This window comes from Pleurodeles waltl, chromosome 7 (genome assembly GCF_031143425.1).
Source record: "Pleurodeles waltl isolate 20211129_DDA chromosome 7, aPleWal1.hap1.20221129, whole genome shotgun sequence".
NCBI classification, from domain to species: Eukaryota; Metazoa; Chordata; class Amphibia; order Caudata; family Salamandridae; genus Pleurodeles; species Pleurodeles waltl.
Genome location: NC_090446.1, coordinates 18,073,804 through 18,091,046, shown reverse-complemented (window position 1 = coordinate 18,091,046; position 17,243 = coordinate 18,073,804). Strand labels below are relative to the sequence as shown.

General features: G+C 43.1%; 1 gene segment (V, D, J or C); it reads left to right on the top strand.

The window, feature by feature from the left end:
• The first annotated feature begins 259 nt into the window (after positions 1-259).
• LOC138247125 (T-cell receptor beta chain C region-like) lies at positions 260-15,615 on the top strand. The segment is given in 5 exon segments: positions 260-448; positions 5,194-5,526; positions 8,825-8,842; positions 11,600-11,706; positions 14,342-15,615. Coding segments are annotated over 4 exon segments (282 nt in total).
• Positions 15,616-17,243: the final 1,628 nt, after the last annotated feature.

Below are 17,243 nucleotides of genomic sequence, written 5' to 3'. Positions count from 1 at the left end.
CCACAGTGTGCACCAAGTCTGTAACTGTATTTAACAATATTTTACATTTCCTGTCATCAAAGTGCCTGCCAGCTGCCAAGTACTTTAATTAGCTGCAGAGGCATAAGCTTCACCAATAGAGGAGAGGTTTCTCGGAGAACCTGAGAACCTTCCTGGGGGTGTGGCTGGGGGAGGGGCCATTTTTGTATGAGTGTGTAATGCCGTGGGGACAGGGGGCACCGTGGTACAGCCCTATGGGCCGCCTTTACAAAAACATTACCTTGAGAACTTTCACTCACGAGCTGAGGAACCCGGTGGAATATTTACTGAAAGCTATGCTTTCTTTTCTTAATTTATTTTTGATTTTGTAGTTAGCTAATACTTTATTAACAACGATGGACCTTCCATGAGATTGACTTTTGTGGCCCCCCTTTAAAGCTCGGTGAAGCTGACCACCTGCGAGTTTCGTGTAAGTAACAGCGTAATACTAGTTTACTCTTTTAATCACTATTATTATTACCAATCTTCTATTGTAATTTGTTGTAATTTGTTGCTCAAGCTTCACTTTTGTTCTTTATAAAATGAGTGTCATTCACACGACCGTGATAATATTTGCAAAGGTTGTTTTTAAAAACAAAATCCAAAACGACATCTATATTTTTTATAGAATTCTTTGTCAACTAATTATCTATTTAGCTACTCCAAACTTTCTTTGCAGAAGTGAAAAGTTGGAATTAATAGCAATTGAATTTATTATACATTCACTTCAGCCTTCTGCTCTTGGCTTGGCTCCTTTGTTTACCTCTGTGCACCTGGTTTTGAAACTTTGTGGTGTTCTGGTGAAACATCAGTTATCACTTTCATTGATGTTCATGTCACACACACGTGTAGAGCAGCAACACAACCCGATGTCTCCTAATTAACTTTTAGCCTGGAGTATATACAGAGAACCCATCTACAAATGGGTTTATCTTAGTCTAGAGATACTGTAACAAAAGTGAAAAAGTGAGAAACTGATGACTCCTTGGTGCAGACCACCACACCCCATTGCGACAGGCCATGTCGCTCTGTGTTCAACACTCAGCTGTACTTCGGCGAAGGGACCAAGTTAAGCGTACTCGGTGAGACTTTATGGTATTGTTCAGTCTGGGGTAATCACCTACACATAAGTACCAACCTGCTCTCAGCAGTCAGGCAGTATTACAAAAAATAATCATCCTTGTTGATTTGCACAATTTTCCTTGGTTAGATCTCACAGGGACCATGTGGTGATGTCTCATATCTGTGTATATGCAAGTTTTGAACAAAAATAAATCTTAAATAGGAAGTGTTTGAACATTGGTCTTTAACGTGTTCCAATGCATTGAAAATGGTGCTTCAGACAAGAGAGTGGGACTGAATGTCCCAGTATTTCGCCGTAGGTATGTCACTGTGTACTTACTCAGAAGCTTACTTTGGTCCAGGTACCAAACTGTCTGTTTTAGGTAAGAAAACCAAGATTATCATGACAGGTTAATGTGAAATTGGCAATGTCTTTTGTTGAAATGTTGTTCATTTCTCCTGAATTCTGCTTTGGCATAATTATCACAACTTCAATGCATGAACAATGTTCCAGTTGGGTAAAACAGTGAGGGGTCCTTAGTCGAGTAGAATTGGGGTGAGGTAGAAATGAGGGGCATCGCTCTAAGCTTCACCAGAAGTTCAGAATGTGTCTTCTTCAGACGCCTTGGGGATGCATCAACGATGGTGGAACCAATCGAGAAGAAGGTGTATCTAGAGGGGTCGGACGATAGAAGGATTTTTGTGTCAATAGCAAAGAAACCAGCTAGTGAGAGGAACAAAAACTGTAGATACTTTGTAAGGCAATGACACAGTTATGCAGAACACGCCCAACAGAAGCTAGGCTGGGAGATCTAAGTTTGCAACAAAGGACAGTCAACATTTGATGGGATGGGTTCTTATTTACCTGTTATCCATTATGCATGCTAAATTGCTTACGCCAGAATGTTTTAAATGGACCTGGTGGGATGTTCATTGGGCTGTATCTCGTGCAAAAACAGGGCTGAAACTCAGTGGAAATATGATTTATGAATAATATTTTGTGCAATTTACATTGATAGCAACTACTTACAATATGTCAAAAAGGTGCTGGCCCATTAATTTGGACAGAATATGGGTGTGGGGTGCGTAGTGGAAATACACAAGCAGTTATTACCAGAGGATTCTGGGAGTTGGAGATTAACATGGAAGGCATGACCACTGGGAAATGGTTGACAATCCCGATTATATACTGATCTCCAGAGAACCAACAAGTCTAGACAATACTGTGTTTCAGTGTTTGAGTATGTTACAGGAATTAACTCAAGGAAAGACACAAGACAGGATAACCTCAATTATTGTGCTGTAAATGTGGAACATTGACTGTGAAGCCTTACTCATTCCCTGAACATAAAGCAGTTTGTGTATGTATAATGATGCTGTTTCTATCAGTAGACATACATGAGCCCTAGGGGCAGCCGTCTACTAATGAGCTGACTTACGTATTGAAACTGAATAGAAATCTATATATGTCCACCCGTGCTACCTGTAGGGGCCATGCTCCGCGGTGTGTGGTCTTTGTACAGACGCTTGCTTCTCACACGCCTGTGATGTCCCGCCTGGTCGCGACAGCCCCTGCGCTCCACACTGAAGTTTTCGAACAGCCTCTCGTGGCTGTGTTCTGCAAGGGAGCAATACTTCGGAGTGGGAACCAGGCTCACTGTCCTCGGTAAGACAATCCCCTTGGCCTGGTCCCCTGAGCGCATCATGTGTCCTGGATGCACCAGCATGCGTTGTTAGATGGGGTCAGTGTACAATCTAATGTCTTCTAGGTGGGTCTAGATTCCAATGGTCTGAGGCTCCATGTCATGCGTGTGATGGGACTGGCATGTCTTGGTGATGCCCCGCCCTCAGGCTTTGAGAGTACCAGAGGGACATTGCACTGCCTAGGCAGCAGGTACACCCTAGAATGAGTTCTGCACACCCCTAGGTGGCTTTCCAGAATGAGACATTTGCGATTAAAAAGGTGAAAGAAAATGTACTTAAAGCTTCGATCACCCTAAAAATGCCCTACCACAGCAAGCTTTATGAAGAAAACAAGCTGTTGTATTAATAAACAAAATTCCTGGAGCCCTTCAACGGTCCTTATGCAGTTCTGAAGATCTGATTTGTTTTATACGAGTATGGATAAATGGGAACAAGTTTTGAAAAGAGTTTTTTTCTAAATATTTGTTTACTTTTTGTCTGATGTGAACAGGGAAAATCTTATTTTATTCAGCTGCAGCTTGCTTGGGTTAAAAAGCAGGAACACCCCCAGCATGTGGCTCGTAAAGACGCTTTCTGTTAGACTGCGGTATATTTAAATTCTGATGTCCCAATAAAACACAGGAACTCCTTTAGGGCGTTCCCAATCGGTCAGGAAATTCTGCAGCCACAAATGTGAAATGTGTTTTTAAAAAAATATATATATATTATTTAAACAATGTTTTTGCTGGCTGGACAAGTGTTTTATAGCATGCTGAACCGATGTAGAAGAAGGACAAATATATATAATTTATTCATAAATGTATCGATATATATAAGAATATATAATCGATATATACAGCTCATGTGAGTCTGAGATGGGTCACACACAGAAGCCGTGCACGTCATGGGCAGCCTCCTGGGGAGACGTTACTTTAGCAAAGAAGGAGACAGGTTAAAACTTTTCGAAAAAGAGAGAAAATACTGGTTCTGCAAGCACCTCCGTGCAGTACTTTGAAACTGGAACAAAACTGCCTGCAGTAGGTAACATTGTTTTTAATTGTTACATTTTGCATTTCTACATAGACTGTCACACGGTCGAACACTGATATGCCAAAGAGAATCATTGGGAATTGAGAAGGTTCATAAATTCATTTATCTGAGGATCCACGAACATTCTTTATTTTATATTTTGTTTTAGAAGGTTTGTGCCCCGATGATGGAAAGATCTATGGCCCCATTCTTGAGGGTCACCTATATAAGGTGCCCCGGACCAGCACTCGCACCTGTTGTGACTTCCATGTCTGATGCTCGCCCCGCAGGTCAGCAAATCCTGTCTGTGGCTGCAAAACCCAGAGAAAGCCCGTCCGAGCGGCCTGGGCACGGACCCCGGGCGAGGGCGAGCGGGGAAGCGCCTTGGCAAAGTCACAACATCTGTCTTCGGTCTTGTCTGGGCACTCATCGATAGTGGGCACGCGCATGGTATCGATGATTACAATAGTGCTTTGAAAGGGCCACCTTGTCTTGTAACCGGAAGGTGTTATTGGTAAACATCCCATATTAGAGTAAAACCCACATTGAGATACTGTTAGTTGTAACAAAGTAGGCCATTTCTAAAACCTTGGGAAGCAGAGGACACCTCATGGGGATTGGGTGAAAGTTTATATTTTAATATAAGGAAAAAAATGCATCTTTTTAACTCATGGTTCCTGTTACCGTTTATCACTGGGCAGTGGATTAACAACTGTGTAGTCTGGCGCTGCAAGCTGAGCATCTCTGCAGAACAAACATGAGAAACCCACAGCTACATTCATGTTCTTGTTGAATCTTAATCAAACTTCTTCGTTGAGCAAGATTTTCAGTGTGAATAGGTCTTTGATCATCGCAGCTTTCTGGCAATACCTAATAGCTCAGATTTTGGGTGCTGCTTAGCAGACCTCCTTTATCAATAAGAAACTGTGACTTCTGGGACAGCTGCATCTTCACTTCGTAGTGTCCAGTTTTTTGGACACGGGCGCAAACTTCAAATTCTGTCTGTGGAGTTCAACAAAAGTTATGTTTCTGGAAATTCATAAAGAGGTAACATTTCCGAAGTTCTCCCATTTCTACCTTGAGCATAGGGTTTCCCATTTTGTTAGAAATTTCTGCACGTTTCAACTACTTCAAAAACTTCATAACTTTAGGAAGTTTGTGGTACTACCTGTCAACTTTGTTAAGGTTGCCAAAGACTTTGGATGAGTACATGCACACCTTTTAAATTTTCATAGCTCTAGTGTTTGACAAAATGGACTTATGATTGTCTCTTTTCAAAATATTATAAATACCAAAAAACTGATTATTGCAGCTAAAACCCAAATCTACAAAGAAGAGCAATATCTGTGCTCTGCAGTGAAGCATCAACTCAGAAGTAAATAATTTTGTTATCAATTTCAGAGGATGGACTCAACATCACTGAACCAAACGTGGCTCTTTTCGACCCATCGCCGCACGAGGTGAAAGAGAGAGGGAGCGCCACGCTGGTGTGTCTGGCCACCAAGTTCTACCCTGACCATGTGGTCCTGAGCTGGTCAGTGAATGGGGTGGAGAGGACGAAAGGGGTGAAGACCGATGACCACCCCACCCGGGGCAGCGACAAGATGTACTCCCTGAGCAGCCGGCTCCGGCTCTCGAAGAAGGAGTGGTTGAACCCACAGACCACCTTCAGGTGTAAGGTGTACTTCGACCCCACGAAACAAAACATCGTCAAGGAGACCAGAGGCCGAGAGGGTAAGATATAAGTGAGCAGGAATGGAACTTTAAAGATGAATTCATGGGCTTTGAGACTAACACTGATTAGTTGTTTTTGTGCAGTAAAACGTGTTGGTCACAAAAACTACAATGTTCAACTTTTCTCAAATGAAGAATAGTCAAGATTCTTTGGTGATGGGTCTGAGGTGTAGGTCCCATGGATGCAAGGTCGGACTGGCCTATATGGCAATCTGACAGTGTAAGATGGGCTGGTCTGAAAGATCAGTGTGTGCGCCGGTTTTCTTAGCAGATTTAGGGCCTGGTTCATGGCCTGGTGGCCTGTCTTTATTGTAGATTTCCCTGAAATTAGCAGAAACTTTGCTCATAGGATTCAGAACCCTAGACCACCTTTCATTCAGTATTCTGGAAACTTCTCTCATGATTTCAATGCTTCAAACCACAATAACTTTCCTCTCATTCACACCGATACACACCACCCACATTTCTTCCTACTCCTGCATACCTCCCATAGCTACAAACAACTTTTCCACATTAAGATAAGTCTCGAAGATATTTCTCCCAAAATCTTTTCACATCAGAATATTCAATACTTAAATATAAATAAATCAAATCTCTTGTTGACACCTTTTCACACTATTTGATTCTTTTTTTGTAAACAATTTGACCATTCTCCTCAATATCTGTGGCAAACATGATTTGTAATCAACACGCGTTTCGGCATGAACAGCCTTCATCAGGAACACCACATATTATCAAGAACAGAAGAAGTAAGTTTCTAGAACCAGTATGTTTTACTATGTGTGGAAAAAAGCAAAATAAAACTAAAACTTAAGTTGTACCTATGAACGGAAGCAAATATCAAAGAGAATGAGTATATATTTGTGCTCTGAAGAATAAAGACAATGAATTAAACAAATCACATGAGAGAAGTTCCCAGGATATTGAGTGAAAAAGGTAGACTGGGTTTGAATCCTATTTGCAGTGTTGCCGTGTTGCAGTAACTATACTGCAACAGGGGGTCCCAGATTTGTTTGACACAAAATTACCACAAACACTACCAGCAGCAAACCCAAATGTATACAATCTCCTATACCTTGAAAAATATCCCTACAGCATCTTTACAAGTTCACAACTGACTTGATGTGCATATGTGGGCCATTTCTTTCTCTAGAAGGTTCACTAATGGGGGCATTTTTATTTTGGTGCTAAGGACAATTTTTGTCCTAGTTTGACTCTGGCATTCTCACTGAAAATTTAATAAGAATTTATTGCATTTTTTTTTTTTAAACGGAAGTGTATTTGCCAGGTAGATGGCTACATAATATAAATGGGATTGCAAAGCCTGAGCCTGTCTGAGCAGTTAATTAAACATCATAGTTTTTTGTGTAAAACACTGTAGATTTACTTGGGGTGGCAGTGGTGGCGGGGAATCTGAGGGGGGTGGCGGGGGATGTGAGTGGGGTGGTGGCGGGGGATCTGAGGGGGGGGTGGTGGGGGATGTGACAGGGGTGGTGGCGGGGGATCTGAGGGGGGTGGTGGGGGATGTGAGGGGGTGGTGGCGGGGGATCTGAGGGGGAGGTGGTTAACGCTGACGACTATTCAGAATGTAAAGAGACAGGAAATGAAGAGTTCGAAAAGACCTGCTGGAGACTGTGTTCAAGACCTTTTCTCCACTTGCTGAAACTTTTTGCAAACTTGTACATCTTGTGAATGCGAAATAGGCATTTTCTTTTTCACTTTGAACTTTAAAACAGCTGAACCAAAGTGCCCCAAAGCAAGAGACACCAAGGGTCTCCTATGATTTTCCTGCCAGTGCTTGTGGTGAAACGCGGTGTTTATTCACAGAACTAATTGTCCCACGATGCTTGGAGCATCCTTGGTGCCTTTGAGCAGCAGTGAACAGCAGTGAACAGTGAGTGCACACATGAGCACATTAGAAATGTTTTTCACTCCAGTTGTCTTATCATACGTTCACTGTGCAGTAAACACCATATAGCCATCCAACAGGTGGAATCTGCTTGGGGTCACCTTTGATCACTTGATTCACCTCTGGCTTTTAAACCTGAGCACCGATTTACTGATTTTTTTCACAGCACAGACACCACATTTGCTGCCTTTATCCAAGGGATAAAAAACAGTGCAGAACCGCACATACTACGAGCGGTCTGCAGCTGCTCTCATCCCCTGCACCGGTGCACAAACAGGAAGCCTTGTTTGGTGCTCATCCTCACAACATGGCTCACAGACGAGTGTGTGAAATTGTTTTCTTTCACAAAAGGTAGCAACCTTATTAGGGGAGGAGGATCTGACCAAAGACCTTGGGCGACAAAACGCATCAAGACAAGATGTGTGTAGTAAACACCATTCAACACTATGTTACCCTTCATGCAGCCTTTCTAGAGAGTTTTGGTTTATGTAGTTACTTGTTTCCTACTTATGGTCAGGCTCTCTAAGGGTACAGCATGTATATTGAAAGAGAGAACTTAGGGCCAGATGTAGGTAAGTCACAATTTGTGACTTGCAATTTGCGAGTCATAGCGACTCGCAAATTGCAACTCGCAATTTGCGATGCAGAAAGGTGTCTCAGACACCTTCTGCGACTCGCTATGGGGTATAATATTTATGAGGTGTGTTGCAGTTTGCGACCCCATTGCGAGTATGGGCACTCACGGGGATGGTGTCCTGCTGGAGACAGCAGACCACCATGTCCGTGATTGCTTTGCAATAAAGCAGTTTTTTTTTTCTCTTTGCAGCCCGTTTTCCTTAAAGGAAAACGAGCTGCAAATAGAAAAAATACCGAAACCTTTTTGTTTCGGTTATTTTCAGAGTAGGCAGTGGTCCATAGGACCACTGCCTGCTCTGAAAAAATTATTTTGTGAGCATTCACAAAGGGGAAGGGGTCCCATGGGGTCCCCTTCCCGTTTGCGAATGAGTTACCATCCACTCTAAGTGGATGGTAACTGCGAGTTGATTTGCAAACGCTTTCGCGGTCACAAATCAACTCTACATCGCGGTGCGACTTGCAAACAGGAAGGGAACACCCCTTCCTATTTGCGAGTCGGAAACACATTTTGCGAGTCGGTACCGACTCGCAAAATGTGTTTCTGCATCGCGTGAGGCCTTTTGCGCCTCGCAAACGGCGTTTTTCACCGTTTGCGAGGCGCAAAAGGCTACCTACATCTGGTCCTTAGGGTACACTCTCCCAGTCCCTTTCAATCTCTTTATAAGACTCCCATATAATACCTGTTATAGTGACAGCAAATATCTCTGGAAAGATTGCAAGCTCTGAGTTTATTTTCTTTTTCTCTTTCCTCAGGGTGCGGTACAACTTCTGGTGAGTAAATATATCTCGTTATTTGTCAGCCGTGACGTCAGAATGCACCAACCATGCAACATTGTTCATAATTAAAAAAATATGTGTTGAAAATTAACTTTTCACTGAAATGAAATTTAACAGAGTCTTCAAGTCTTACACTCACATGAAGCCACGCATAGCAGCCATGCAGGCCACAGCTCACAAAACACCTAATGCAATGCTCGTGACCTCCCCATTAACAAACACCCAGACAGGGGGGGCCTGGTGCTCACATCCCTTGTCCAGGTTCCACAAACCAACCCCCACCAGAGGCTGGCTAACCCTGCTGCACAGGGCCTTGGTCCAGGCTGGCTCCCAGCCCTCCCCCCAAGCCAACCCCTGATGGGTACAGCCGAAGGCCCTGCAAGGGGGGGTTGGGGAGGGAGCAGGCCCAGTAAAGTCCAATCTCTGTTGCTGACTCCCCTTCTGCACATGGTCCCTTCCAGGTGTAATGAGATCTGAGAACACAGACCAGCCCCGCCCTGCTACACAAGGTGTTTGGCCACGTGCGCAACGGTGGCCTTGTGGCTCTGTCCTGTGGTCAGGCCCGGCATCCACCCACAAGCAGCTGTCCAACTCCCACTGTAAACCATCTTTTACCATCTGCATCAGGGCTTTACCCAGGGCTTGGCCTGTGACCTCACCCTGCACCGACCCCCCAGGCATGACCACAGGACAAAGGCTTTTTCTGTGTTTCTTGTTTTATTATTGTGTAGGTTCATGAACCCTGGAACCAGGGTCATGTCCCCACTCTGGGAGTTGTTTTTCACCCCAAGAACGAAGTTTTGGGATCCAAACCTAGTCCTTGGACCACAAAATCTGCAGTGAAATTTAGTTTGTTTACAATTTGACTTTAGGGTGACATTTTGGGGTTGACACACACATGAGGGTGGAGATCAGGATATGCTCCACATGTAGGTCCTTCACTTTATTTAGGACGCGGGGATGGATCCGGGGTCCTGTAATTGCAGCCACAAAAACATTTCTGAGTGACGTCAGCGTGGGAGTGCAGTGTTCCTAAATGCATACACCTCGAAAGCACGTCCACCACTTGTGTGGACCGAGGGCAGTGCGAACCCCAAGTTCATGAGCCAATGTGTCCCACATACAAGGCACGTTACAGTGTTTAAAAATACGGTCAAATAATAACGGAATAAAAAAAAAAAATGAGACCTAGAGCAGCATTTGGCAAACCATAAGGAGTTATTGCACAATTTAAATGGAGTAAAGTGCAGCAATGGAAAAAATGCAGGTGGAGCAAATCTGGTTTAAGTGCTTACGTCATTGGCATTAAGGCTCTGGGTAATAGAACAAACCAAGAGGCAAATTCAATAATGAGCCGATCCCAAATCTGCAGCAAAAACAGTGAAAAGTCATACAGAATCCCTGGTACAAGCCAAAGGTCACCTGACTCAGGCCCAAATCTGAGGATTTATATAGCAAGTTTCAGCAAAGAGCATCAAAACTGCAGAGTTACTGGGGTCCGAAGAAAGCAATACATTTTCAACAAATCAGAGTAAAGATTTTAAAATCGTCAGTCAGTCTTATTCCCAAAACACGCACCACCGAAGCACTAACCCACTACATTAATTTCAACTGCAACATTTAACACTTAACATATACATTTACTTGTGAAATCAAGAGTTCATTAACATTCTACTCACTTGTTAATAATGCACAGAAGCTCCCTCACCAGCTTCTGGTTTCTCAGACCTTGTTGTGCTCAGTGCCTGAAATGGACAATGGGACAAAAAATGACAATCCCTCCTCCAATCAAAATTGTATATTTTTCAAGCTTGGGAGTGTAAATGATCCGTGAATCCAGTTTGGGAAACAGCCGGCGCTATACTTTGTGTGTAAAGTTCATGAGGATCTGTCTCTCTATTTCTTGTCACTGATTCAACCCCATGGGGCAGATTTTTAGAGCCCCTTGTGCCACTTTAGCACCACTTTAGTGTCATGTTTTTACGCTAAGGCGGCGCTAAGGTTACCTTTTCCCCGCCCCATTTTACAAAGTTGCGCAATGAATGCAGTACGTCAGTTTGTAACCCTTTGCGCCACATTATGCATGCACCATGCACAATGTATGCAAAGGAGGCATTCCGGCGCAACGAGGCCTGCAAAAATGACACAATAAAATCTACAAGATTTCATTGCGCCATTTTTGGCGTCATTTTTTAACGCAAGTGTTAAAAGGACGCACGCATTGTAATCGATGGGCCTCCTTGCACTTTGCTCCACTAGCGTCAAAATTGATTACATTAATGCAGCAAAGCGCCACAGCTGTGTCAACATTTTTGATGCTATTGTTCCTAATACCGCCATGGTGTGCCATATCATTCACACGGCACACACATGGTGCCGTTAGGGGGGTGCAGGGAGGTGCAAGAAAAGTGTGTTCTGAATGTGGTTGAATACCTTTGTCTATAACTAGTGCACATGATTTCACACAGCTTTAGTCATAATTCACAATAGAATACTAGGAACACTCCTCCAAGCTTACAGATGTCACCTCCTAATTGGTATACTAATGGAGACATCTATGAAAGCTACAAGTAGTCAGTAGTTTACTCCAAGTGTTGGAGAAACCCTTCTAGAGTCAATGTCAAACTTTTTCCGTGAGTTGTTTCACTTCAGAGTACTTTCTAAACTACACTGTGAACTAGAAATAACTGTCATTGAAAATTAATGTCAAAAGATTAAAGTAATGTTTTGTGTTTTTTTTTTAAATTTCAGAATCATTTCGAAGGTCTGCCAACACTGGGAAACTCACATATCTGTTTCTTATTACCAAGAGTGCCCTTTATGGATTTTTTGTGACAGTGCTGTTACTAAAGCTAATGGTGAGAAACATTTCCTAATGTCCTTTCATGCACAGTTACATGTGGGTGTTTCACTTGACAGATGGAATCCGCATAACTCCCTCAAAGTTCACCAATGTAGGGATGACGTCTTGAAATCTAGGAAACATAGACATTCAGTTAAACTAACAAGTGGGACTGCATGTTTTGGAATTGTAATTTCACACGTGTCCACTTTTAATAGGTTGTGGTCAATAGTGTCACAACACCGTGTAAGCACACTACCTCCAGTTTGAAATACATAGGAGCATATGTGCAAGAATGTGCAGGAAGGGACACCTCCCTGCACATAGACTAACATGAATGCAGAATGCAGCACACATAAAAAAGTAGAAACAAGGAGAAATAGAAGTATTCTTCCTCTTTGCGACACTCTAACGCCACCCTGGGCAGGTGTAGTTTTTGGCGCTGCCTCAGATTTACGATTCTTTGTAAATCTGGGGCAGCATCAAAATGCAATGGGTGTTGCATGGGTGAACCTACAGCAACACGCATTGCACGCCGCTCTGATGCAGGAAACTGCGTTGGGTGCCCATATTTACAAAGCAGTTTTAAACCACAAAAAGAGGTTAACGCCACCTTGTAAATATGGCGCAGGGCACAGCACCACCGGAGCATCACAAAAAGTTACGCTCCGGTGACACTATCGGCTTGTAAATATGCCCCCAAAACAGGAGGTTACCCTGTTACCTGTACGTTAAATAGCTTGATTTCTTGACATTAGTCAAGCTTCACATTGTACCAACGGCAGCTCCTCTTCTAAGGCAAAGAAAAAAAAAATGATAATAAGAAAATGTTATTATGATTTTATTTTTATCTGGAGCCTGCTTGGGGGGGCGGGGCTGGAGGAGGGCTGGTTGAGGAGTGGTATATGCACCATAAGTGTGCATGTCTGTTTGGCTGGCCATGTTGGGCTGGCCAAACAGACATGCACGCTTCGCATTTCTCCACCCGGCTCTACAGGACAGAGGAGACAAAGCCATCTCCCGATGAAGCAGGTAAGTATTTTTTTTTTTTATCCCCCTGCCCCGCCACCCCCGTTCAGTGGCAGCCACCACTGCATTGCACCCTTAAAAGTATTGGTATAAACAAGTGCAGATTTACTGTTTTTTTTGCAGTTCACAAAGTTTGGCAGTAAGTTTCCAGCGATACTTCTGGCAAAGTCATGTGGCATTTTGATCTTGTAACATTTTTGGATGTTACTAGTTCTAAAAAATGATTGGACATTTCTTAATTGAGAAAGACAGCTTTACAGCTAGATATTTTTTTTCTTTCCAGGGAAAATAGCTTTTTTGAGAGGCTCCCCCCGACTCCTCCCCACAAAACATTTGGCTGTTCTGTTCCCCTTCCAACCCTGGAAGTGGGTTTACTCCATAGCTTTGCTGGATTAAAACACAGACAATGTCCAAGGTGGCAAAGGGTCAGAGAGGAGTTTGTTGATGTCCACAACTCAGATTATGTGGGCATTCACAAATTCTCAAGGAAAACAATTTTTTGATCCACCCGCTCTAGCAACACAAAAAGGATGATGGATAGAGTGCTGAAACTTTTCAAACACTCACCCCCAGTCACAGATCTGTGTTTAATCTATCATTCTTTGGATCACCATGCCACCCCAGTTTGGACCCAGCCATATGAAAATCAGTCTTGACCCTGTTCCCCATGGGAACAATCCAGCCCGAACTGCCAAGCCAAGTCCTCCCTGTACCAGAAACAAGCATCCTGGGACCCGTTTCAGGGAATCACCTTTCATCAGCCAGACTAGCTTGAACACAGTGGCACAGTGAGCACGGGACCCACATCTGGACATACCCTTCCCACTTAGGGCAACTTTAGCAACACAAAAGGATCTGCCAGCTCCACAACCCTAGCATGGGGTATACTATTGCATAATTGTAGGATGCCTTGCTGTACAATTATGCAGTAGTAAACGCCAGGTATTCTTTGGTGGATAATTGATGGGAATGAATTATCAGCTGCAAATTTACTTTGTGAATTGCGACCACACTGTCAATGCAAAAAGGGATGGGTGGGTGCAATGTAAATGTTAAAGCTTCTTTTTCTGTTTTGGGGGGTGGAAGTATGTGGTGTGCGACATGGGACAGCAGGACAAAGAAACTCAAAACATATCCTGGTACTTTTTTCTTTCACACTGCTGAGCTGGAGTGGAAGCTCAAAGCAATTCTGGAAAACCATCTCCAGTTCCTAATCCCACTGAGCGAGTGCCCCAAGAAAGTCTGTCTCTCTCTGAGAAAGCTTGGGTTATCGCATGAACAAAACCTGAAACAAACTTGTGAAAATATTTATTAGATAAACAGTAATAAACCCATTTCAAAAATCCGTCACACAGCTGTATCCACATGTTTCCAACCTCTCCTGGGCACATTACCCCTTCTGCGTCTCATCCCTTCACCCTGCCACCCACCACTTTATTACTTGTGAAATTTGAGATTAACACTGTTCATATCTCACTGGATAAGCTATGCCCCTTCGTACAATCCAACACTCAAGCTGTAGAACTTAGAAGAGATTGTGCTTCCAATGTTTAGTGATGCAGGAAACATCCAATGTGTTCTTCTCTAATCCCTAATGTGATGTTTTCTTTTTTACGTTTTAGCCCACCAATGGCAAGCATTTTTCCTGAATGGCAATTGGATGGACAATTAATGCAGACAAGGACCAGCTGACCATGGCGCCATCACACAAAATATTGTCATCCGGACTCTGCGCTTACGCAATATGCGAGAAAACAAGATGTTACACTGTACTACTCTCAACATGGACATGTGTAATCACATTCTGCATTCTCTATTCAGTGTAGATCAGTCTCAACCATGTTATTTGGAATCTGTGGCATGTATTTAGAATCACCAGTAACATTAAAAGATAAATATTCTATAAATTAACCAGTGGTGAAGTCTCACATCATTCCCACTTCTGTGCTTTCCTTCACGGAATATCCTGATTTTCCCACATTTATGTCTGCCATGCTTTTGCCTGCAAACTGGTAGTATTTATTTAGTCCTGAACAGGAAGTGCTGATTTGTTGTGAGTTATCGCCAAAACCATTATCCTCCAGCCTTTGTATCTAGGTACATGTTGCCAACCTCTTCAAAAGTGGTGCAAACCTCCAAGAGCCATATTACATTTAGGACATCCTGTCCAGTTTGAAAGATGGCACACCATTAACTGGATCTCTTGGATGCAGACCAGGACACTGTGCATATTATGCTCAATCAGCTGTCCACAGTATAGGTTCAGATGTGTGCTGGCAACCTTAACAGGACAGTAGAGGAAGGTGGACCAGCACTTTAAAGCCACTGATCTGCTTTTCAGTTCAATCAGAGACGGCAGTGTTAAAGAGAGAAAGGGTCCCCCCTTGCAGGTGGATTTGAATGTCTGGGGGGGGGTCCCATGACCTCACCCCACGCCCTCTAAGGGCAGGTCCTCTGACTGCTTAGCATCTCTCTGGTGTTCACAATCAATGCACCTACCAATGGCTTCTTTGTCCCTGGGCCTCCATCTGTAATATGGCACAAACACAATGGTGAAGGATTTCCTCATTGGCATGGGACTGCACCCTCAAGGAATTGAAAGAGCACCCTACTTTCATTGTGCTGGTGCACATTGGTGCACCAATATAACCCATAGTACAGAAGGTGCTGTGAAAATGTAAACAACCCCTTCTCTAATACCCAGTGGTGCAAATAACAGATACACACGCATTTTGCATCCCTGGGTCACTTTGTATAACATGAAACTCACAGGCAGAACACTTTACAAATTATGGGAGGTAATTGCAAATTACAGGATGTTTGATGGGTGGAAACCTTGCAACTATATACACCTGAAATACCAAGGCAAAAATCAAGCAAATAGAAATGCAATGTATTCAAATACATATACAAATACTATTTTGAAAAGTGTAATCTTTCTTAATTAAACTGAACATAAAGCTGTATACTGTGTTATTCATTGTTATTTGAAATGGCATACTGGGTTTTCAAACTGTTGCTGAAACTGTCTGATTCGTTTACTTCCTCGGCCAGTAATGAAGCCATTTTAAACTGATTCCAAGCACCATGGAGCTGAAGACTGGTAAATTACTTGCACTTCTAATTTAGGCTTTTCATGCCTAAATACCAAGCCTGCTAAGTTACCTGCAGTTATCATGGGTTTTCTATAATAGTGCATTTATTTGGTAGGCAGCTGTTTCTGGATCCCAACAGCTGTCACATCCATAAGGACTGAGTTGTCCACATTGTGAGGATTTGGGTTTACTATATGGTATGACTGGGAGGCCTTAACGTGCAGTAAACTCGCTAATGCCATCTCGGGTCCCTTAAGCTCAAGCCTTGGTATCTGTGGCAGTGAGCAGTAAGGCTTAGCAAAGTAACAATGTGTAAAGCATTTAACAGCAGTAAACAACAGAATAGGAAACTCACAAAAGAAATGGGACACTCATTTATAATAATAGATTACATTTTTATACATTTTTACAGACCTTATGCATCAGCCAATCGAAATCAACTGGAGGGCTCCAGAGATACAGATTTTAGAAGTAATAAGTTACTTTTGTATCAACCACAAACAAGCATTGGGCAAACAAAGTTTGGAACCTTTTGAAATGTTTGTAAAAGTTAGTTTAACAACTCATCATTAACCCCTTGGATTCAAGATAGCCTAATTGATGAGGGGTGATATCTCAAAACAGGCCCAGGATGCTTGTTTCTGGTCCAGGGAGGACATGGCCAGGCAGTTCGGGCTGGACTGTCCCCATGGGGAGCAGGGTCAAAATTGATTTGCATATGGCTGGGTCCAAGCAGGCATGTGGTGGTGAGCAAAAAAAATGATGGATTAAACCCAGATCTGTGATTGGGGGTGAATGTTTGATTTGTTCAGCATTCCATCCATCATCTGCTTTTTTTGCATTTGTTGCCCTAAGTGGAAAGAGTATGTCCAGACGTGGGTCCCAAGTTCAGTGTGCCACTGGATTCAAGCTAGCCTGCCTGATCCTGATGCAGGTTGATAACCTGAAATCATTCCAGGATGCTTGTTTCCAGTCTGCCAGTTTGGACTGGACTGTTCCCATGGGGAGTGGGGTCAAGAGTGATTTGTAGTGGATAGCACAATGGGTGCTGCAGTTCACTTGTGACAATTACCTTAATGGCCCGATGTACACCTTTGTACCATACTCCAATTAGGGGGATGCCAGGTTAAACATGTTGAAAGGGGGAGCACAAGCATGTTATCACTGGTTAGCAGGGGTAAAGTGCACGGAGTACTATGGCCAGCAAAAACAGTGAAGGCAAAAAATCTGAAGGTACATCACAGAAAAAATGGTCATTTCCAGCAATGTGTTTGTTATCTCATTACAGATTTGTTCTTTAATTCTTCATGTCTACAGGAAACATGAAAGCAAAAGACACTAAGGCCCACATTTATAAAAAATGGGGCACAACTGTGCCAGCGCAGTTGAGCATCATTTTTAAACGCGAGCTAACATCATTACTAAACGC